General features: G+C 37.7%; 1 protein-coding gene across 3 annotated transcripts in view; it reads left to right on the top strand.

Annotated features, from left to right (window-relative positions):
- TBCK (TBC1 domain containing kinase) overlaps positions 1-25,147 on the top strand; it is a 90,914-nt gene that overhangs the window by 30,199 nt on the left and 35,568 nt on the right. For all 3 annotated transcript variants that reach the window (XM_058193875.1, XM_058193876.1, XM_058193877.1), the window contains exons 9-22: positions 272-333; positions 3,067-3,215; positions 5,059-5,197; positions 6,006-6,105; positions 7,766-7,815; positions 8,839-8,968; positions 9,232-9,330; positions 11,113-11,175; positions 14,371-14,497; positions 14,972-15,022; positions 16,904-16,987; positions 18,069-18,154; positions 20,595-20,631; positions 24,843-25,004. In XM_058193875.1, the coding sequence (XP_058049858.1) occupies positions 272-333; positions 3,067-3,215; positions 5,059-5,197; positions 6,006-6,105; positions 7,766-7,815; positions 8,839-8,968; positions 9,232-9,330; positions 11,113-11,175; positions 14,371-14,497; positions 14,972-15,022; positions 16,904-16,987; positions 18,069-18,154; positions 20,595-20,631; positions 24,843-25,004 (1,339 nt within the window). The remainder of the gene's footprint in view (positions 1-271; positions 334-3,066; positions 3,216-5,058; positions 5,198-6,005; positions 6,106-7,765; positions 7,816-8,838; positions 8,969-9,231; positions 9,331-11,112; positions 11,176-14,370; positions 14,498-14,971; positions 15,023-16,903; positions 16,988-18,068; positions 18,155-20,594; positions 20,632-24,842; positions 25,005-25,147) is intronic.

The raw sequence follows: 25,147 nt of genomic DNA, 5'->3' as shown, positions 1-25,147 counted from the left end.
TTGTTTTCCTCTTCAAAAAAGGTAGGGGCATCTTATAGTCTGGAGCGTCTTATACTCTGAAAAATACAGTATATATTTTTCATCATGGCAATTACAATTTCTCCTGGATTTGCAGCTTGGATTACTTATTGGTTTAATTTATTTATATTTACTATGGATGTTTATGACTATTGTAGATGTCCATTGTTTGGTTAAACCATATAAACCATCTGTATTGATTTGATATAAATAAATGAGTTAACTAAATTGAAATTTATATTTTACACGCTAGGAAGTTCCTGAAAATATTTTAACTCTGCTTCAGAAGTGTCTTACATTCCTCCCTTCCAAACGGTAAGGGACCTTACAAATACATTAATTAGACTGAAAATAAGGAAAACTACTAGTGTTACGCATAAAATTTGTTGCTCTGTATTTTATAAATTGAAAACCGTAGATATCTAGGTCTACTTTGAAAACTGTATGTCCATTATGTTTAGCAGCTTATTTGTCCATACTTGGACTATGATACAAATGAAGCAGATTCAGACTTGGATAGACCAAAAAGCAAATAATAGATATCAAACAACCATGGCTTGTTGAATTTTTTAAAACAAAAAACTTTAGTCAAATTTTATAGTTCTAGTTAACATCTAGAAATATATTGTAGATTCCCAACATAAACAATAAACAATAAAGAATGAAGAACAACTAAGCTCAGAGAGCAGCAATGACCCCCATTTCAGCCCTGAGCTACAAATAGTTTCTTTTATTGCTAATTTATATTCTTTGATCTTTGACTGTATTATATTCAAGAAGTGTTCTTACTATACCTCTCCTACTGTGCAAGAACTGCTACTCCTTCTGTCAACCTTGAAGTGAACCTGGCTGAGGCCATCTTGGAGGCTTCAGGATTGCCACAAGCAGAAGAATGGGCAGGGAAAAGGGAAATAGCTAGGTGGCATTTTGTAGCCAAAATGAGAAAATGTTCCTTTGGGAACCAAAGACATTCTGATAGGTGGCTGGCCAAGGGAGGAGTGAAGTAACAAGGCAACCAGCCAGTACCTTGATTGGACAGTGTGACCAGTAACTTCTGGGAAAGGGGAAATTTTTACTTTTTAATTAATTGAAAGTAGCAGGAACTTTCAGAGTCGGCTTTCACCAGTTGTGCTAATATGATGCATCCAATAAATTGTTCTTTGAGGAATTTGCCTATCTCAAGAGTTCTGCTTTCTATGGGTGCATTTCTTGGAACACTGACATCTTCTTTGTGTTTCATGTCCTCAGTAATAAACAGTGAGATCTCTGATTGAAATGTCCAGGCTCTGTCCATCTCAAATTAATGATACCTGAAATATCAGTGTGTAGTCAATTCATTTCATCTTTCACTGTGTTGAGTTTTCTTGCGTTCATGCAAAATTGTTATTCTGTCTTTGCGATTTGGTTTTTCTCTTTCTGCATGGATAACATAATCAACTATACAGGTAGTCCTCAACTTATAACAGTTCATTTAGTGACCATTCAGAGTTTATAACAGCACTTAAAAAAGTGACTTATGACCATTTTTCACACTTGCGACCATTGCAGTATCCCCGTGGTTATGTGATCAAAATTCAGATGCTTGGCAGCTGGTTCATATTTATGACGGATGCAGTGTCCCAGGGTCATGTGATCAGCTTTTGCAACCTTCTGACAAGCAAAGTCAATGGGGAATCCAGATTCACTTAGCAACCATGTTACTAACTTAACAAATGCAATGATTCACTTAATAACTGTGGTAAGAAAAGTTGTAAAATTGGGCAAACTCACTTAACAAATGATTCACTTAGCAACATACATTTTGGACTCAATTGTGATCATAACTTGAGGACTACCTGTATTATTGTATCCTGAAGCCCTTAATCTAGCCATATCATAATCACAGTAGTATTCCAAAAGATCCTCAGCTTTCCTCAGTATTATGTGAAGTGCCATCAAACTGTGGAGCTCAACATCTGCCCCAGGATCCGTGATGGCAAACTTATGGCACACGTACCAGAGGTGGCATACAGAGCTTTTTCTGCTGGCATGCAGGCCATCGCCCAAGGTCAGATCTGTGTTTGATGTTTCTTTCATGAGCTTCTCTTTCCCTGCAAATGATGAAACAGAAGCTCACAGGAAAAAAAGATCATACCTCTTGCCGCGCTGCCGGTGTCGGGATCTCTGCTGCGCATGCGCACATTTGAGCATCTCCACGCGTGTACACATTTGCACATGTCCACGCATGTATGCATACATGTCTGTGCATGCGCACATTTGCACGCACACACACATACACCTTTCAGTTTGGGCATGTGCACGTGCGCAGTTTGGGCACTCGGTGCCTAAAAGGTTTGCCATCACTGCCCTAGATCATCAGTCATTTTATATTTTATTCCTGTGTGGCTTTCTTAGTATACAGGAGTAGTTTACCGTGGCCTTCTCTTAAACAGTATGAAATTCCTTTGCTGTTCTCAAAAAGAAATCTTCTTCCTCCAAATTCTTCCTGTATCACTGCTGACCAGTATAAATGCCTGCCTGATTTAGCTGAGCAATCTGACTGACCTTCACATTATGACTGACCCTTTTGGAATTATATACACTTGGAATGTGCTCCTGGCACTTTTTTTACTCATTTACTCTCAGTAGCAATGCACACATATACGCCAAACCATGAGGAGGCAGCAAAGCATGACTTGCGGGTTAGGGTGGGTTGTAAAATTATACCATCAATTTTAATTTAATGAGGCATTGAGGCAAGAGCCATGTGTCTAGTTTTGATCCATGCTGCATGCACCAATGGATTATTCTTGTGAGCAGTTAAATGCATCAATATGTGGCCTTGAGGACTGACTATGACTTTGCAAAATATAAAAGCTGGGGGATTTGCTTTCATTGCTAATTAAAATACATGCAGTGAAACTAGAAAGTGCAGTTTGTGAAAAATAAATTTATATATATTACATCTGAGGAAAAGTGCATATGACTATATGAATGAATGTATAGAAAGTATGCATTGTTTGGATTTCTGTTATATTTTTGCCCTCACTTCCTTTTTTATTGTGTCAGGCCTACTCCTGGAAAACTATTGAAAGATCCAATGTTCCGTGAAATTTCACTTTTATATCCAACCTTCGAAAAACCTGCCAGTTTTTTCTCACCTAATCTAAGATGTGCTAATTTATCTCTTCCTGAGGATATTAATCAGCTATTTGAAGGTAAGACAACAGATCCCAGCTATTTCCCTACTATCAGTTTTACCAGACTAGAAAGCAGGAGATGATGAGTCCCACTTTAGCCATGAAAGCCAGCTGAGTGACCTTAGGCCGGTCACTCCTTCTCAGCCCAACTCATCTCACAGAGTTGCTGTTGTAGAGAAAGTGGCTGCAGTGCCTCAGATAGAAAGTCCCTACAGAAAGTGGTAAGGACAGCCAAGAAGATTATAGGAAGCTCGCTTCCTCTTATTTAGGATACTGCTTGTAAGCACTATGGGTTTAGAGCTTGAAGCATTGTTAGAGACTCCACACACCCACTTTATGGTCTGTTTCTGTTGCTTCTCTCTGGGAGGAGGTTTCGAAGTATTTCTAGCAGGACTGCCAGATTCTGTAACAGCTTTGTTCCTTATGCCACCCATCTGGTAAACTTGCAAGATTAATTTCTCTCGCCATGTACGCATATACATTCAAACTAGACTATGTTGTTTCTCCATGTCATATATGCGGGTATACTGTATGCATAATTATGTATGTATGTATTTATTTTGACATGTTTATGTAGTGTATATTAGAGGTGGAGACTATTTGAGAGCTGTATGCAATGAAATTTTATTTTAATGTATGCCAATTAGTGTGCCTTGAGAGTGACAATAAAATTAGTCTAAGTCTATGAGGAAAGAGTATTGGATAAGTTCGCCACTTTTAGCTACTTGTAAAAATAGTAAAGTCAGGGTAGAATAAATAATCTTTTTATTCATGTTTATTAGTATTATCCTCTTTCTCCTGAAACCTAAGGGTAACATATATACTGTGCCATTTTAATTTTAAAGTTCTTTGACATATAACTCTTTATAACTAATCTCTTTTGTAGCCTGATAATTTGCAAATTTCAGATGCTCACATGAACGTCTAATTCCTAGTTATGTGGTCTAAAATTCCAGGCTATAGATTTAATGAAATATTTGCTATACAGTTAGACTACAGCCAACTATAAGGAAAATCATCACTTGGTAGCATACAGGAAAAAAACGTAACTATCAACAGATCCAGAGTGGTATGTTCAGTTCCCAGCTTTTTCAATTAAATAAATACTAGGTAGAGAAACCTGAAAGAGTTATAACTTTTTTAATACTGCTACTTTGGATGAATTAATGGTTAATTGCATTATTCTGTTTGGTAAGGGGTTTTTTAAAATAGATTTTCAGATGCATTCAGTAGAAAATATTTTGTAGTGCACACATGTTTAAGCATTGTATCTAGGCAGGTATCCTCCACAGGAATCTATAGTTTTTACTGTCCCTGTCTATCATGGGCATTAGCCATTAGATTCAAGATAATTATGGTTTAAGTTGATTTTTCTGAAGACACTGTGTTGGAGAAGGGGATGATATAAGTAATATTCTTAGTATAATTTATGGAACAGACATAAACATTTTGGATTAATTTATTACTCATCCTGCATTCTATTATGTTATTGCCTTATATAACATGAGACTGACGATAAAATCCATTTTATGAACAAATGAAGTATTTAACAGAGTCCTGTTTCTTGTATTTATTGAATTGCTAACAAATTATTATGGAAACATTAACATTCTTCCTACAGAACAGCCAATAGATTGTCCAGCTGGTTTCCTTTTGTTATAAATTTTCCCTACTGCTTTGTAGATAAAATATTTTTATTTGATAACGCAAATAAAAATTTTATCTGCAAACTTTTCATTCAGCTTTCCGGGGGGGGGGGGAATATAAAATACCTGTTTTTGAACATAGGGAAAAGAAAGTTGCTGGACAAATGGTACAATAATTGTCTTTAACAGATGTCTTTGTTGAATTCTATTAATAGATGAAAGTTCTGATTACCTAGCAGAAAGGACAATTGACGAAGTGTATTATCTCTGGTGCTTGGCTGGAGGTGACTTGGAGAAAGATCTTGCCAACAAGGATATCATCCATTCCAAGCCTCCCATCTGTACACTTCCTGTGTAAGATATACAGGCGGAAGGGGAGGGAGAGTATTCTGTTTTTGGGAATAAAAGCAAGAAAGAAATATAGAAATGATAAAATGAAACTGGCTTTTAAATAAGAAAAAGGCCAATAGACTGAAGGTGTAGTCGCATTATTCACTATATTTATTTGCACTTTTTATTTCCTTCAAAATGAATGGGAATTCGTAGAAAGGTCTTCAGAGGTGCTCTCTGCATACACAGAGAGAGAGAGAGAGATTCAGTTAAAATATTTCTCAGCCAAACATTTAATTGTATTAATTGTATTTATTTATTTAATTCTATTTCTGTACCTGTCCATCCCAGTCAATGACATAGCTGTCTGTTTAATGTCATGCAATTAAACAGTTTGCTTAAAATTAAAATATAGATGCCTACAGGTAAGTAACAACTTGAAATCAAAATACCTGCCTATCTATTTGATGACAGGTAAAAGCAAAAGCTGATTTCACATGATGCGAAAGCCAGAGTTTTTCACTTTAAAATGGCTTGCATATCAGAATTGCTTTTTCATGGATTTATTGTTTGCATTTGCAGAATTAACTGCAGTTATTTTGATTAGGGTCTCAACTTCTCAAATGTACTATTTTTATTTGTAAATTACGTTAACTCCCAAGCAGAAGCAGAGAAAGATTATGTCCCTAAATTTACAAAACTGCAGACCGGCCAAGTCTTTCAGATATAATGAAAATATTGTTTTATTGAAAATGGAGGGGAAGGAAAAATCTACATAAGCTACTGCTTGTTGTTCTGTTGAAATTTGTTTCTTTTTTTTTTTTACTCCTAGTTTTTTGTTTGAAGATGGGGAGAGCGTTGGACAAGGGCGTGACAGAAGTTTCCTTTTGAATGATGTAACTGTGACACTATCGCTGGGTCAGCTCAGGAATGTAAGATATTGTGATTCCTTGAAATAGAATATAGATCGTTAAATATTTTAAATATGTTTGACTAATCTTTATAACCATTATTACCAGAAGGATCTTTGGCTTGCACGACATTCAACTTTGCATTGCATTCCTTTCTGGTCCTGAAATCTTATCTATATTTACCCACAGCATATTTAGGGAGTGCATGGAGGGCCTGCTAAAATTCTAGTGTTGTGGTCCGCAAGCAGCCTGCTGAGCTGGCAGCGGATAGTGAGGAGGCTGGAGAGGACAATGAGCCAGTCCTGGAGTCAGGGGAAGGCCGACATGGGCTCTGCGTTGGAGGCAGAGATGGGGCCAGGGCAGGGGTGAAATGCTCCCGTTCGGACCGGATCGCCAAATCCGGTAGTGATGGTGGCGGGTGATTTGAAGAACCAGTAGCAAAAATCCCTGCCCCATCCCCCATGCCCAGCTGAGCCACACAATCATCAGGTTTGTTTGTTTTTTTACTTTTAAAAGCAATTTTTCTTTGGCTGAAAAAAATGCTTTTAAAAGTAAAAAAAAGGCTCTGATGATCGCATAGCTCAGCTGGGATCATCAGAGGCTTTTAAAAGCATTTTTTCTACAATCTCTTCGGCCGAAGAGGTTTTAGAAAAAATGCTTTTAAAAGTAAAAAAAAGTTGGGCACACCCACCCAGTCACATTACCCACTACCACCAAGCCACCCCCCCAGAACCAGTAGTAACAAATTTTACATTTCGCCACTGGGCCAGGGCCATCTGGAAGTGATGCATGGACTCCGGAGCCTCCAGAGGTGGATAGCAGAGAGGCAGAGGAACAGGAGCCTTATCCTAGTGCACACATGCAAAGAGCTGCCAGAAGGCAAGAGCAGCTAAAGCTCTTGGGAGATGATTGGCCCCTCCCAGAAGGCTTAAAAGACCAGCAATAGCTCTTGGGATCTTCATAGGAAAGCAATATTGCTACATTTGTTTCTTGTCTTACTACATTTGTTTCTTGTTGGTGTCTCTTGCTTATGAACTTTTGCCAAGAAAAGCCTTTGGCAGGATACCAAAGTAGACAAAGGTTGGTGATAAGGCCAAAGGACTGTTTATGAAGAATTTGTTTTGGACTTAATTTAGACTAAGCTGAGAATGAAGTAATTCTCAGCTGTTCTAATAAAATATGTTTGTTTAGGACTGATTGTGTCTGGTAATAACTACTTGAGCCTAGGTCACAACATCTAGTTCTTCTAAAAGTGTTACTCTCCAACCCAACCCTCAACCTCCTACTATTCATAAACAATATCAAACTAACCAGCTTGCCTTCTACATTTATATCTTTTCAAAATACAAGTTCTTCTTCCCATTCAAGTCTCCTTCCTTTGTCACAGATAGTATCATGCAATGAATATGCTGCACTGATTCTTGCATGAGCTCCAGAATTTGGAGAAAGGTCTGGAGTCGTCTTCAACCACCTAGACTGGATAAACATGCTGGCTGTTTTTGCCACAAACAATCCAACCCTCCATTTGAACCAAGATCAAACTACTGTATTAAAAGAGTAGTTTCAAAACAAGACAGGCAGCAAATAAATATAATAAATAAATAATAATGCATTATTTTGTTAATCGTTGGTTATGTTAAATGGATAGTTTCCTAACTGAAAATTTATATTATTTTTATAGAGATTAACAGATGTGGATGGAGAAACATTTTATCCATTGCTTGAAGATGAGTAAGTATATAGAATAAATTTTCTGTGTCAGAGGATAGGGATGTGTCAGATTCCCAGGAAATAGACTGGTTGACCTTTGGAAGGAGGTCTAGTTCCTTTGGAACTAGTTTAGAAATAAAATTAAGATGTGTAAGAGTCTTTAGTTGTTCCAGAGTTGTTTAAAGTAGATCTACTGCAATCAGTGTAGATTAATTTTTTAATTTCAACATACACATTTACTCATATGAAATCTAAAGGTAGCGGTAACGGTTCCCCCGTACATGCATGCTAGTCGTTTCTGGCTCTGGGAAATGGGGGCGGTGCTCATCTCCATTTCTAAGCCAAAGAACCAGCATTGTCCGAAGACGTCTCTGTGGTCATGTGGCTGACATGACTAAACACCGAAGGAGCATGGAGTGTTGTTATCTTCCCACCAAAGTGGTCCCTATTTTTCTACAAGCTTTCGAACTGCTACGTTGGCAGAAGCTGGGACAAGTAACGGGAGCTCACCCCTTTACGCGGCACTAGGGATTCGAACTGCTGACCTTCTGAAAGACAAGCTCAGTGTCTTAGTCACTGAGCCACCGTGTCCCTATATGAAATTTAGAAGTATCTTAATATTGTTCCCAGAATCAGACCTGTGAAGCAGTAAAATATTTTTAGTAGAGCTTGATTCATTACTGGCTCACATGGCTCACATGAATCTGATTAGAAGAGATTGAAATTCTGAAAGTTTATTAATGCATCTATTGAACCCTGTAGGTCAGTCATGAGCAGTGATTAATATTACTTGTATTATGTTTCCTAACTTTACATAGTACAAAGTATTTGTATTATATTCTTATACAAAGGTATTTTATAATAAATTAATCAAGCTTTATAAGTTTATAAAGCTTTATAAGTTCATAAAAAGAAAATTGGATTTGTTTTCCACACAAGGTGATGATTTCAATTATTTCATTTCCTAGTTTATTTTATAATTACTTCTACTGTTTAAGTCTAGAGATAATACTTTAAGAACTATTTTCTCTGGGTTTTTTCCAGCCAATCAAACATACCCAATTCAAATAGTAACAATGAATTATCTGCTGCTGCCAAACTTCCTCTTATTATTCGAGAGCGGGATACTGAATATCAGCTAAACAGAATTGTCCTATTTGACAGACTACTGAAGGTGTGTAGTTTAGTAAAGCTTCAAATGCTATCATAATCTTGGTTTTATTTATTTAATTTCCCTTGATGAAGTTTGCCATGAATTTTGTGATGTTAGCTGTATTCATATTTCTCTTGATATCTGTCAATGTGTTCGATCTATAGAGTCTTTCAGTGCATGTATATAAATTATTATAAAATACAAAAGGTTAACAGCATTGAAATGTTAGGTCTTATTAAAGGTATAGAAGTATTACTAACACCAAATCAATATGCTATTTCTAGGCCTATCCTTTTAAGAAAAATCAAATTTGGAAAGAAGCCAGAATTGACATTCCACCTCCAATTAGAGGTTTAACCTGGGCAGCGTTACTTGGAGTAGAGGTAAGAGTAAAATAATTGTTACTCTTGTCTGTGCAATATGCCAACCCTACCTTCCACAAAAAATGGGAAATTAGCCTGTGCACATAAAATCACAACTGACTATAAAATATTAATGAAAAAGCAGAATCTGCAGTTTTGGCCTGAGACTGTAGCAATGATACAACATAGGTAGGGATAGTAGTTGACATTTTTAATTTTTATCTAAACTACATTTACAGTTTTGCACTCCTAATTACCTTCTCTTCTTTGAGGTACTATCTGAAGTCTGGGTGAATCTTAGTAGAGTCTTAACTAACACTTTCAGTGGAGTTCTTGGTGCTCTCTGAGCTTGGTGCTTTGCTTATAGACATTCCTTTACCTGACTAGGTAACATCTTCAGCGTGAGAACAGTTTGCTTGCCCTGTCACAATAGCTTGCCCTGTCTGTGTTGGTGGCAAATTGTTTTCTCCTTGGTATTTCTTTGAGTACATGGTTGTTTACTGCTTGATTGTTTGTCTCAGTTGATAATTCCTTGATTAAGCTATTGCTACTGTATTTATTTGGTGATAATCCCATTTTATATGGGTGTTGATTGCTAGAATGGAAGTGTTCTGGTCTTTTTTTTTTAGCATTTTTAATTGTCTATTTTGAATGATGTGTAAATATTGTTTATCTCTGCGTGCCTATGGGTGGCTGATTTATCTTGAGTGCCAAGCTTTTAGGAATTCCCTAGCATTTTTAAATTTAACTTGATCTAGGTTGCCTGTAGTTTGTCAATTGAAACTATGCTAACTTGGTCCATGTCTTTTGAAATTAAAGAGGTTTTCATCCTGTCCTTATAGTCTTTACATTGTACGTTGTAGATGACTCCTGTTTTTTCTTCTTGAACTACTACAAGTTTTTTTGTTTAATTAAGATGTTCTGGAGCAGCAGTCACAACTGTCCATGAGAAAATTTTGGTGGTCCGCAGAAAAATTATTTGCATTTTCTATGTTGCACTAAATCAGGGGTCCTCAAACTATGGCCTCTGGGACGGATACGTGCAATGAACGTTTGTGTTGCTGTAGAGAGTTGCCCCTTTCAGGGTCTTCTTGTGCGGGTCAGAGTGGGGCAGAAATTCAGACTTGGGGTCTGCTTCAGTCTCCTGGTGTGGGGCTTTGGGTAAAGGCTGGAGGGAAGCTCCACTGGTAGCGAGGAGCCAGAGGGTCCTGTTCCAGTGGACTGCATCATGGCCTGGAACTGGCTGACCATCTCGGCCCGCTGAGCCTCCAGGCACTGGTACCTGGTCTTGCACTCCCGCAGGTCTTCCCTCTGCTTGGAAAGCCTATGCTTCTAGTCCTCAGTGAGGTTTTTCTGCTGAGCTTCCTTCTTGGTCAGATCCAATTTGAACTGAGCTGTTTTGAAACTCTTTCTCATGTTGGCTGCTTAGCTCCAACAACTGCTTCCTGTTGGGGCCCTAAGGAGCCCAGACAGGGAGGCAAGGAGGGCTGGGAGGGGAGAGGTGAGGTGAGTAGAGGCCAGTGAGGCACCCTCCGACATGAGTGACATTAGGCCATGCCCACCCAGTCACATGCCCACCTAGCCACGCCCACCCAGCCGGTCATTAGGCAGATCACATTAGTGGTCCTCGGGATTTAGAATTATGAATTTAGTGGTCCCTGAGGTCCAAAAGGTTGGTGAGCCCTGTTCTGGAGCACTTTGGTAGGTCTGCGTGCTATAGCGGTGCTATGTAGTTTTCATAGGCTGTCGGTTGTTTCTGAGATGTTTCTGATTTTTGGCATTTTTATTTTATCTTCATTTTAGGGAGATATTCAAGCAAAATATGATTCTATTGATAAGGACACTCCTATTCCAACAGACAGACAGGTAAGATTTTTGCTACTTTTAAGTGTCATAAGCCTTTGGAATCATTGTGTAGGAGATGATCAGACCGAGCCCAAGGGAGGAGTTAAGTGCATCATCAGTCTCAAGTCTTTTCTCTCCCACAAGAGATGTAAGTCCAGTCCACTTGAATTCCGTTGACTCTTTTATCTACTACCAATTTACTTTGACCATTAGTAGTTCAGATTCTTGTGAACTTCAGAGAGTGATATTTAAACCGTCTTGGTTTCTGATTTTTTTGTGCCTGACACATTGAATTATTTCCAAATACTACTTAATACTGTTTGTTAATAAAATAGCATTGCTAGTGTAGAATTCCATCACAGTGGAACTATTATTACTCTGCTTAACATATTTGGAATGAAAACTTCAGTACACTTTGGACTATGTGGCATGACCCACTCATTTGTACTCTAACCAGTCCTCCCTCCCTCCCTTCTCTTTCTTTCTTTCTTTCTTTCTTTCCTTCCTTCCTTCCTTCCTTCCTTCCTTCCTTCCTTCCTTCCTTCCTTCCTTCCTTTCTTCCTTCCTTCTTTTCAAATTAATATATCCACCCATAACTAATAAATAACTTATACAGCAGCCAAAATGAAAAAAAGAACAGCCAATACAACAATAAACCAATATACAGGTGAAACCACCCACCCAAGACTCCATAACAACACCAAATCTTCAAGGATTTATGAAAAATTAGCAGTGTCAGGACAAGTCTAGTCTCTAGGCAGAATATTGTTCCAGTGAATATTCCAGAGAGGTGCCAAAACTGAAAAGAAACCCTTCCTGGGTCCTGCCAGATGGTACTCCCTGATGACCAGGACCTGGAAAATACTTGTCCTGTCAAATCTAACAGGACTTAGATATAAATATGGAGAGAGAATACTAAAAGTAAGCTGGTCCTAAGCCATGAACAACTTTGTAGATAACTACTAGCATCTTAAACTAAATCAAGAGACATAGTGGTAATCAATGAAACTTGTGTGTCAAAAAGAAGCACCCATAATCACCTCTTAAACAAGCAGAAGGTTGACATGTCTTATAGAGTTGTCATGTTTTGTGTAAGACAGGGGTGGGTTCTAATTTTTTTCACTACCGGTTCTGTAGGTGTGGCTTATTTTGTGGGCGTGGCTTGGCAGTCGTGACACTGGGCGTGGTTTGTGGTCATGTGACTGGATGAGAGTAGCTTGGCTATCATGTGACTGGGTGGGCATGGCCAATAACAATAAATAATAAAAATAATAATCAAAGTATACAAAACAATAAGAGGTACCAAAAACCAAGTTTCATACTTTACACACCCACAACACAACACAACTGACTCACACACAATGTAAAAGCAGCTGCACTTCACCCAAAAGGGCCCCTGCAACAAGCAGGAACCTCACAAAGCCATAAAAAGCTCAAAAACCAAGTTTCACACTTTATACACACACAACACAACACAACACAACTGACTCACACACAATGTAAAAGCAGCTGCACTTCACCCAAAAGGGCCCCTGCAACAAGCAGGAACCTCACAAAGCCACAAAAAGCTCAAAAACCAAGTTTCACACTTTACACACACACAACACAACACAACAGACTCACACACACAAAATGCCACATACAGCTTTGTGAGATTCTGTGTGTTTGTGTAGTTAGAGTGAAACACTACAGAAACACACCAAATCTCAGAAAGCTGCACAAATATTTTGTTATTTTATTTAAATTTTTTAGATCTGGGTCTCCAGCCTTATAACTTTAAAGTTTGTGGACTTCAGCTCCCAGAGTTCCTCAGCCAGCAAATCATTTGGTTGAGCAATGGATTCCAGGCAGATTTATGGACTTCAACTCCCAGAATTCCTGGGGAACTCCAATCAATTACATTAGCTGCAACTGATTCTATCTTCCAGACAATGTAATTGATTGGAGACACCGAAGGAAAGTGAGCCTGAAAGAAGCTTGCTTAATTAAGTATGTGAGGAGGTGGGATTGGGTGGGGCAGAGAAAAAAAGTTTTTAAAATGCTCCTCTGAAGATCCCTGCTCAGCCACACGAAGGGTTTTTTTTTCTTTTAAAAGCCCCCTTTTGGCTGAAGAAAAGAGGCTTTTAAAAGAAAAAAACAAAACAAAAAACCTGATGATCGGAGAACCGGTTTGGGGGCGTGGCCAGACGGCCGTTACCACCGGTTCTCCGAACGCCAGCCGAGTTTTACTACCGGCTACAGAACCGGAGCGAACTGGGGGCAATCCACCACTGGTGTAAGAGCCAATTCTATAATACAGTATCACATGTAGTCAAATCATTGGAGTTGTATCATTTATTCAGTAACTTTTTAAATATTTAGCTAGGGAAGATCTGAAAGCTATAGAAATAGAATTAATAAGACAGATTTTTGTTAAAGTTATGGAGAACTTACATTTCTTTATGCCTGCAATGCATTATATATTGACAAAGTTTTATTCTTGAGCTTTTTAGTTGAAAGACTGTAATAAAACTAATGGTGGTGATGGCCATGAAATTATACCCATTTCTAGTTTATCCCCATCTGCATTTCCATATGTAAGATCATAAAGGGAAAAAAAACTTGGTTTCATTCTGCCTTTCTTTACCCATAGTAATGACTTTAATCTTCTTGAAATTGAATATTATGCACGAAGGGCAAATAAACTCCCATATTTCTCCTATGACAGAACTCCGCCTTTTGATCTTCTCTCAAGTGCATATAATAGGATTTTATTATTTCAGATGCTCTTGCTTCAGTTTAATCTACAATTGGGGGCAAGGGAAAAGTTCTAGTAATTATATTTCAAGTTTATGGAGAATTTGGGACAGCATTTTTAGGTCCTTGGTAAGTCCATTGCTGTGAGGATTAGAAATACAAATTGATCTTGATGGGATGGAAAATAAAAGTTGAGCATTGTTGCGAGGTAAACTACGAAATTGTGGCATTCAGTTAGCATCCAAGGAACACTTAGTGAGTCTTTACATTGTCTCTCTTTATAGTTTCCCATCTTGTCTTTCTATTCAAAGAATTTATACTGATTAGAAAATGCATTTCCAAATGTTCCCATGCCTGATATTTGGAGCCTAGAATAAGCCTTCTTTCTCACCAATTTGAACTGTAGTAATTCAGACGGATTTGGTACCTAGTCTCCTTTTATGACTTGTCCTATGCTTCTTCCTGTTGTTTACATTGTAGATTGAAGTTGACATCCCTCGCTGTCATCAGTATGATGAACTGCTGTCATCGCCAGAAGGCCATGCAAAATTTAAGCGGGTTTTGAAGGCCTGGGTAGTTTCTCATCCTGATCTTGTATACTGGCAAGGTTAGTCCAGCTGGCTCTCATGGCTAGCAAATGTCATTTTTTCAAGTTTTTAATAAATTTTTCCTTATACATTTTGCCTAGTAAATACACTAAAACATACAAATGATGTGTTATTACTCTTAGTTCATTCTATCAGCTCTTTATAAACATACATGCATACATACATACACATGATTCTTGCATTGCTTTCAGTGAGTAGGTTTAATAATTGATTTATAGAATTATAGATCACTTTGGTCAATTGACTCTAAGCAGTGTACAAGAGGAACAGCCAAAGTCTATACAACATTCAAAGTAAAACAATAATGTATAACAGAACTATTACAGAATATAATTGCAGTTAAGGATGCAATCATGCTAAGGAATAATAAGATCATTTCTGGGGATAGAAGCTCTACATCAATCAAATCCCAAAGGCCTGTTGATTGTTCATTTTTGATAGCAATATTTTTGTATAATTATATCTCCTTGTAGGTCTTGATTCCCTTTGTGCACCTTTCCTGTATCTGAATTTCAACAATGAAGGTAAACATTGTCTTTATGGATGTTGAATTCATGCATGCAGTGTATTAAATCCTGATTAGCTCTGTCTCTCCGTTTCACTGGGTTCATTAATATTATAGAGCAATTCATGAGTTTGCTCACAATATATGGCATAAGGCTGGGACACCTGCATGACTGTCTGTCTCCAGTTATCTTGCTCACCTAACAAGATCAAATAGGGTTGGCATGCTCTGGATTAGTTAGTTAACTAGGGTCATCTTATGGAAGTCAGGAACATTTATGTCACTGTGACTACCCTGTGGGACAACATCCCTTGAGATTCAGATTGCCCCAATCGGGTTTACCTTTAGAAAGACTCCTGGTTCTTCTCCCAGTATTGGGCAGGGTATTATTTGATTTATTTATTTATTTTATTTATTTATTTGCATTTATATCCCGCCCTTCTCCGAAGACTCAGGGCGGCTTACACTATGTCAAGCAATAGTCTTCATCCATTTGTATATTATATACAAAGTCAACGTTGCCCCCAACAATCTGGGTCCTCATTTTACCTACCTTATAAAGGATGGAAGGCTGAGTCAACCTTGGGCCTGGTGGGGCTTGAACCTGCAGTAATTGCAAGCAGCTGCTGTTAATAACAGACTGTCTTAGCAGTCTGAGCCACTCAAGGACCCTTTATACCATGTGAAGTATGATTTGCCTCTATCATGGCATGTTTTTAATAGCTTTAGTTTAGTCAAGTGTTTTTAAATCTTGATTAGCTACCCAGAATGAAAGAAAAAGAGAGGGGGGAGGGAGGGAGAGAGAGTGAGAGAGAAAAGAAAGAAAGAAAGAAAGAAAGAAAGAAAGAAAGAAAGAAAGAAAGAAAGAAAGAAAGAAAGAAAGAAAGAAAGAAAGAAGTAGATAGTGAAATCAGATAAATCCGAACTCCAGCTGATAGCTGTTTTCTGATACTTGGTCTATGTAAGAGGGTTTATGTAATTTTTCACCTTTTTGTCCAATATAAATGTTAATGACGAATTCTGTTCGTTGCATTTCCAATATGATTTCGAGAATTGGATCTAGACTAAGACATACTAGTTAAATTCCACTGGTAAGAGTATAAATGTTCTATTCTATTCTATTAAATCTGGATCCAACAGTGGTGTAACTATAAGTTTGCTTAATCTTTGAACGTACAGGCAGGCCTCGACTTACGAACACAATTGAGCCCAAAATTTCCATTGCTAAGCAAGACAGTTGTTAAGTGAATTTTTGCCCCATTTTATAACCTTTCTTGCCACAATTATTAAGTGAAATCACTGCAGTTGTTAAGTTAGAAACTTTACAACATTAAAACCTGGAATTAAGGAGAAACAGTGAGGACAATTAACTAGTGGAAAAGCTTGCAAAGACCAGAAGTTATGGTTGCTTCATCATTGGAGGTTTTTAAGAAGAGACTGGACAGTCACTTGTCTGAAATGGTAAAAGGTCCCTTCCAGCAATCTTCTGTTTGTTTGTTTGTTTGTTTGTTTGATTGATTGATTGATAGTTACACAGTTGTTAAGGAATATGGCTTTCCCATTGACATTGTGTGTGTCAGAAGGCTGCAAAAGATGATCACTTGATCCCAGCACACTGCAACCATCATAAATACATGCAAGTTGCCATCTGAATTTTGATCATGTGACCATGGGTCGCTGCAACAATTGTAAGTGTGAAAAATAGTCATAGGTCACTTTTTGCAGTACTGTTGTAGCTTTGATCACTAAATGAATGGTTGTAATTTGAGGACTACCTGTATTTTTAAGTTTTACAGCATTATTTAATGGCAACAGTGTAACTTTGTTTTCGATTTGTTCTTACAACTGTAATAGTTGGATAAAAGCTATCTCTCTTTCTGGTTCTTTTTTTTTTTTTTAGCTTTGGCCTATTCCTGCATGTCTGCTTTTATACCAAAATACCTCTACAATTTCTTTTTAAAGGATAATTCTCATGTTATTCAAGGTAGGTTTTCTGCTATAAATCTCATTTAAAACAAGCCGTTAAAAGCCTATATACATGTTTTATCTTTTATAGTTTTAAATTTATAATCTGCTTTGAGATCTAGTGCAGGGGTCTCCAACCTTGGTCCCTTTAAGACTTGTGGACTTCAACTCCCAGAGTCCCTCAGCCAGCAAAGCTAGCTGAGGAACTCTGGGAGTTGAAGTCCACAAGTCTTAAAGGGACCAAGGTTGGAGACCCCTGATCTAGTGGAAAATACCATACCACAAATTTTTTAAAAAACAAAACAAAACACCAAAACTTCAGCTACTACTAGCATGAAACAGCTGCAGTTGCTGAATTGCAGCATGCAGATCGTTTTGAATTTCCTTAATAAAGCTATGCATTGACAATTCTATTGATAGGGTTACAATTCTATTGGGCCGGGTTACTTACGGGACCGCCTACTGCTACCGAATATCTCTCACCGACCCATGCGCTCTCACAGAGAGGGTCTCCTCAGGGTGCCGTCAGCGCGGCAATGTCGTCTGGCGACACCCAGGGGAAGGGCCTTCTCTGTGGGGGCCCCCACCCTCTGGAATGAACTACCCCCCGGACTTCGTCAGCTCTCGGACCTCCGGACCTTCCGCCGCGGGCTTAAAACGTATTTATTTAATTGTGCAGGGCTGAGCTAGATTTTAAATTATTGGTTTTAAATTGGGTTTTAGTTGATATTTTAATTCTAAATTTACGGGCTTTTTAGAATCAGTTTTTTAATTGTTTTATATTGTATTTATATGTCTTTTAAATGCCTGTACACCGCCCTGAGTCCTTCGGGAGATAGGGCGGTATATAAATTTGAATAAATAAATAAATAAATAATAAATAAATAAATAAATAAATAGTGTTATTATTCATAGCTTTTATAGTATTCCTTGTGGTATTGTTGTGATTTTATTTTTCTGCTGTGAATTATTTAATAGTAAATATGTTGAGTTTGTTAACTCTTTCCTGGAATTCTGCAATGGTGATAAAGCAAAATCCTTGAGGCTGAATTCTTGCTGAAATCATTTCCAAATAGTCTTACTGTTTATCTTTCTTCCAGAATATCTTACGGTGTTCTCCCAGATGATTGCATTCCACGATCCTGAACTGAGTAACCATCTCAATGAAATAGGTTTCATCCCAGATGTAAGTGCAAATGCTTTTTATAGCAATAACACTTAGACTTATATAGCGCTTTACAGTGTTTACAGCCCCCTCTAAGCGGTTTACAGAGTCAGCATATTGCCCCCAACAATTTGGGTCCTCATTTTACCCAGCTCGGAAGGATGGAAGGTTGAGTCAACCTTGAGCCTGGTGAGATTTGAACTGTCAAATTGCAGGCAGCTGGCAGTCAGCTGAAGTAGCCTGCAGTACTGCACTCTAACCACTGCACCACCACGGCTCATTGCGCTACCACTGCTTATATATTTTAGTACAGGCAGAAACAGCAAAAAATTTAGTGATCTATATCCACATACCATGGTACAAAACAAATTCAGTGCAAGGATCAGTCAAACTCTGATAGTAGTTATCAAGCGGTCAAATTCTGCAAGATGTGCCATTTGATACGATTTTCAACAAAATATTTCCAGAATTTATCAAAGTGAAGTATATACAGGTGAAACTCGGAAAATTAGAATATCGTGCAAAAGTTCATTTATTTCAGTAATGCAACTTAAAAGGTCAAACTAATATATGAGATAGACTCATTATGCTGATGCAGAACAATGCAGGATAACAAGATAGACTCATTATGCAGAACAATGCAGATGAGCTGAATGCTGCTATTGAAGCATCCTGGTCTTCCATAACACCTCAGCAGTGCCACGGGCTGATAGCATCCATGCCAGACCGCATTGAGGCAGTAAGTGATGCAAAAGGGGCCCAAACCAAGTACTGAGTACATATGCATACTTATACTTTTCAGAGGTCCAATGTTGTTCTATGTACAATCCTTTTTTTATTGATTTCATGTAATATTCTAATTTTCTGAGATGGTGAATTTGGGGTTTTCATGAGCTGTAAGCCATAATCATCAAAATTATGACAAATCAAGGCTTGAACTATCTCGCTTTGCATGTAATGAGTCTATCTCATATATTAGTTTCACCTTTTAAGTTGCATTACTAAATGAACTTTTGCACGATATTCTAATTTTCTGAGTTTCACCTGTATATACACTTAGAAATACTATTTTCATGCTTGAGAATTACTCCTTTCAGATTAATTGATTAATCTTATTGGTTCCTTCTGCCTAAAGAGGATGTTTCCTGTGTGCTCCCTGCACTTTAATTTTGTCTATGAATAACAGAATAACAGAGTTGGAAGAGACTTTGAAGGTCATCTAGTCTAATCCCCTGCTCAGGCAGGAAACCATTTCAGACAAAGGGTGTCCAATCTCTTTTTTTTTAAAAAGCAACCTGGAAATTATAAGAAAGGAGTCCTAATTTAAGGATCAGGCAGGCACTACCTCTTGACTTTTATGAGATCTCATTGCACCTGAAAATAAAAATCAGATATGACCATTAAAAATACAGAAAGAAAACAGTGGTACAAAATGAGACTAATTTTTATTCTGTATTCCCAAATTGTTCTCTGTTGAGCAATTTGAGGGGAAAAAATCCTTAAAAAGGGAATATTCACAGGATTGTTGTGGATGGAACATCCTAATGCAGAAGCATATAAGTATTTTATTAACTATGGATCACACTTTATTACTGTCCATTTTTTTGTGGAGAATAATAGAGGAATCTTCTCTAAACAAATACTGTGTGTGGCAAGAAAGGAAGCTGTGCTGTTAACTTGCTTATACCTGGTGAGACAGGCAGGGGGCAGTGTGCACTAAGAAAAATGTAGGAAGTCCTCACCATACCAAAGAGTATTAGAATTAAATTAGAATTCTTTATTGGCCACATGTGATTGGACACCCAAGGAATTTGTCTTTGGTGCATATGCTCTTAGTGTACATAAAAAGAAAAGAAACACTTGTCAAGAATAATAAAGTACAACACTTAATGATAGTCATAGGGTACAAATAAGCAATTATTACAAATTGCTTTTACAAATTGTAAATTTAAAATTGTAAAAACAAATAAACAAGTGTTAAGATAGTTGTTGATGAAAGTAGAAACAGTAAGATGGATGGAAGAAGCAGAATTAACCTCCTGTTCGGTTAATGGCTATCTAGAGATAGTGCCGCTAGGCTGGATCTTCTGAAGCTTAAGCTTATTTTAAAAAACCCGAATTCAAGCAAATAGATTTTAAAATCATAATTACAATATTTGTGAAAAAGTATTTATAATAATACACTATTATCAATTCAGCACCATCGTTAAGTTTAAACAGTTGCAGAATGAGGTATCATTATGCAAGGACCATGTTATATGCAGTATTAAAATATAATCGGACTCTGGTTCAAAAAATTTGAATTCTAGGTTCATAATAAGGATTTAAAACCGCAATCCTGATTTAAACTTCTCATATATATTATGTTAGGCTTACAGAATTCCAACACTGATGTGATTGAAAATTTACAATGATATACTCTTAACAACATATTCTTTTTTCTCCCATGTTGTTCTTATAGCTATATGCTATTCCTTGGTTTCTTACAATGTTTACCCGTAAGTATCTTTTCTCATTTTTCATTTACAGGTATATGTTTCTTTATCACAAGTACGTTTTAAAATTTTTATTTGGCAGTCTCTACTTTAGGACAATAATCTTCATTAAACTATTGCTTAACATAGTGTAAGCCACCCTGAGTCTTCGGAGAACGGCGGGGTATAAATGTAAAAAAAAACCAACAACACTAAACATTCATTGAAGATGCTTATATCCACCCGGTGAATAAATACAACTGTGCATTTAAAACAATATTAGTGTAACTTTGCATTTAAAGCAATATTAGTGCAAAACAGAATTATTTCAGTCATATACATTTCAGGATGATATATTTTCATCTTGAGTATCTCCCCTTGCTGTTCTATATGCCACTTACATTTTGCACTAAATTCTTACTTTTATCTGTTCAGTTAAATTTTCAAATTGTTCTTCAGAAATATATTAGTATATTGGAAGATTATGTCAATGTGTTGTGCTCATTGTAGATAATGAATTGTGCATAATTCTCCAGAAATTATCCTACAATTTCACAAGTGTGTGGAATAAGACTCATACTAACAGAAGATTTGCAGTGTGTCTACAAATTAAACATAAAAAAAGAAAAAGTGGATATTGTATTATAAATGACACAGTACTGTTAACGTACTGTGAATTCTGATGTGATTTCAGATTTAAAATACCTAATTATAAAGTAACCATTACCCACAGGCTTCATCACAATTAGCCTAATATGGTATAGTTAAATTCAGAAAATACCAGCTGTAGAGGAAAAGTGCAACATTAACCTCTGGATCTTGGCTTCTTCTAGGAATTGAGGTTCAAATTATAGAACATCATCTTTTAAATAAATACAAAATTATTTGGCCCTATTTCTTTGTTATGATATTGTCAACCAATAATATGTGGAGGGAGATCATACTACCTCTCCACCTGTATGTGGCATCAAATCATAATGAATGTGGCAGTATATATTTCATTAATAATATTAAAGTGGGTATTTTGTTGCTTTGGAGAGTTGTAAATCAACATGTGACCAGTGGTGGGTTGCCCCCGGTTCGGACTGGTTCTATAGAACCGGTAGTAAAACCGGCAGGAGGCTCCGCCCACCGACCCGGATGTCGTCATAGGCGATCTGCGCATCCCGTTGCGAACCGGTAGTAAAGGTAAGTAGAACCTACCCCTGCATGTGACAAAAAAAAATGTCTCCAGCAGTACTGTTCTAATTTATAAAGTACGTGGAGTGTAATTGAAGTGATATATATAGTATATGCACATACATAGGGCAAACTGGCAGAAGACTGGCAGAACATATCCATGAACACCAACTAGCAGTCGGAAGACATGATGAAAATACTTTAATTTTACAACATATAGATAGATTTAACCATAGTTTCAATTGGGAAAATACGGCAATCCTAGATCAGGTCAAGTCCAAAAATGCCAAGGAATTTCTAGAAGCCTGGCACTCTGACAAATCAGCCATTAATAAACACATAGACATTAACAACAACTATAGACTATGCAAAAGAGGCAATCAACCAGCCCAGAAGAGAAAAAGAGTCCAGCCCCTGTCCACTCAGGTAGTCAGCATAGATTAACTCCAAGGTCAACCTCAGACTAACAATCAAGCAATGCCCCAAATAAGAAACTGCCAAAGAGCCATCAGTTAAAGGCCCACCAAAGAATCTCTTAAAACCCCCACCCACACAGACAAGTCGCCAGAAGAAAAACTGACAGCAAACAGCACTCCTTACTAGCACGGATGATGTTACCTAGTTAAGGGTAATGAAATCTCTGCAAGAAAACAAGCAAGCTCAGAGAGCACCAAGGACCCTTCCTGTGTTTGTATGTGTAATCTAATCCAATATATATTGTGTAATTACACATTACACAATATATGTGTAATGTGTAATCTAATCCAATATATTGAAATTATATTTTACCAATGGACATAATAACAGCATTTGAAGATAAACTGTGATACATGCAGCATCCCTAAAACCTGTCATCAAGAAATATTGTGCTACAACATACAGAATTAACAAACAGTTTTGCCCATGCCATCATATTCCAAGGGTACCAGATTTAAAAATACTGCTTGATTTTAACATCAGGCTGCAACAAGACTTTGGACCATGACTCCTATTTTCCCCTTTATTTTTATCCAAAGAAGAATTTTAGAAGCTAGTATTTCTGCTTTTTTTTTTTCCATCAATGCTGTGATTTCATCTGAAATAGGCAAGATTGGATAGTTTTAAAACTGATAATAACTACTGTTAAATCACATGTTCCTGGTTTAGATGAAATGGGCAGATATGGTTTGCAGTTTATTCCAGCTATATCAGAGGACTAAGAAGGAAGTCTTTCACATTAAATTCTGATTTGCCTAACGTGTGAAATAATGAAACATTTAGCTCCTCGAAGTGATTTCTCTAATCTACTGATTTATTATAATTACATTACCCAGATCAGGAAATTATAGAACCTTGCATCAGTTTAAATTAAAAAGAATAACAAACATGCAGTCACATTACTTGAATGCAGCACTGACTTTAAACAAGGTATCTGGATTGGAAGAAGGCAAGCAGGACCATTTAACAATCTTCAGTATTCCAAAAATAGTAGTTCAGGTATTTTCTGATACTGATAGCCATACCTAAACTGAGCTGTGTCATGAGTTGTGCAGTGTCTCTCAATCCAGATTCCATAAGGATGCTCTGAAGCTTGAATAGATATGAACAAAGCAGCTCTTTAAAGCAGCTAGGACCGTGATGCCACAGGTGGCACGCGTAGCCATATCAATGGGCACACCAGCTCAGCTGTGGCGCGCACAGCTGATTTTTGGGCCTTCTGGGCCCACCAGAAGTAGGGAAACAGGCTGTTTCCTACCTGGGGGAGGGGGGGAAGGCCCATTTTTCTCTCTCACCTGGCTCCAGAGCCTCTCTAGGAGTCAGGGGGGGTTGAAAACGGCCAAAACAATCCCACCAGAAGTTGGCAAACGGGCCATTTCTGGCAATTGGAGGACCTCCAGATGCCATTTTCGTCCTCCCCAGACTCCTAGAGAGGCCCTGGAGCCAGATGAGATAGAAAAACGGGCCTTCCGGGCCATCACATGCCAAGAGCGGGAGAGGGTCATGCGCGGGGGTGGGGTGCATAGATTATGGGTGTGAGAAGATACGTGACCCTCCCCATCCTCCCCACCCCTCCCGGCACACAATGGCAAAAAGGTTAGCCATCATTGAGCTAGGACTTCTCTTAAGTGATAGCCTTAGAAGGCATTGCATAATCCCATGAGAAGACATGGTATTTCTAAATGGTCCTGGATGGATAACTACTGTCACATTCTTGTGACCATTCCAAATTATTGGTGAAGAGTTGCCCAGCCCTACCTTGTCAACAGTCTTTGGTATTACACTACTTCACAATAAGAATTATTAGGAAAAGATTGGACTAATGTGCTTTTGCCTACATCACAAATATTTAGATGAACTATTTCTTTTTGGCCATTGATGGAACTGTACTGAAAGTCAAACGTGATGAATAGATGAAATGTATGTTGCAGGATCCAATCTGGGACGGTCGCCCAGACCAGAGGTTTAGTCTTCTGAGCTTTTAGGTCTCGTGCTGGAGCTCATCCTCAGGGAACTTCTGTGACATATATCGGTAGAGAGAAGTTCCCTGGGATGGTCTCTTTTTTTTCCACCTCCCTGGAATGCAGATTCCACAATAAGTATAAATGATTATAAACTGCAGAAAAAAACAATTACTACCAACCTGCCTTCCATTGAGGACTTATATACTGCACGAGTCAAAAAGAGGGCTGTGAAAATATTTACAAACCCCTCACATCCTGGACATAAACTGTTTCAACTCCTACCCTCAAAACGATGCTACAGAGCACTGCACACCAGAACAACTAGACACAAGAAGTTTGTTTCACTCTGCTAAACAAATAATTCCCTCAACACTGTCAAACTAGTTATTAAGTCTGCATTACTATTAATCTTCTCATTGTTCCTATCACCCATCTGCTTCCACTTATGACTGTATGACTGTAACCCTGTTGCTGGTATCCTTACGATTTATATTGATATAAAGTCTTGTACTCTCTTGTGCTTGTTGCCTGATTACCTATTTAGCATTACAAAAACAAACAAACCTGAAAACTTACTCTCCCCCAATTGATATTTCTTTGTTGGCTGCCTTGCAGATGTCTTTCCTTTGCACAAAATCTTTCACCTGTGGGATACATTACTACTGGGAAATTCTTCCTTCCCATTCTGCATTGGAGTGGCCATCCTACAGCAGCTGAGGGATCGCCTTCTCTCCAATGGATTCAATGAGTGCATTTTGCTGTTTTCTGATTTACCAGGTACAGTATTGTCTTTATCAGTCTTCTATCCCTGTTGGCTAGCCTTTGTTCTGATTGATATATATTCCTAATTTCTGGAATTTGAATAGGAAAAGATTAGTGTGAATAGGTAATTATGTTGTACTGAATACATTTTTACTTAG

This window comes from Ahaetulla prasina, chromosome 8 (genome assembly GCF_028640845.1).
Source record: "Ahaetulla prasina isolate Xishuangbanna chromosome 8, ASM2864084v1, whole genome shotgun sequence".
In the NCBI taxonomy this organism is placed as follows: domain Eukaryota; kingdom Metazoa; phylum Chordata; class Lepidosauria; order Squamata; family Colubridae; genus Ahaetulla; species Ahaetulla prasina.
Note: the sequence above shows the minus strand (reverse complement) of the source record. Positions and strands in the feature narration are given on the sequence as shown.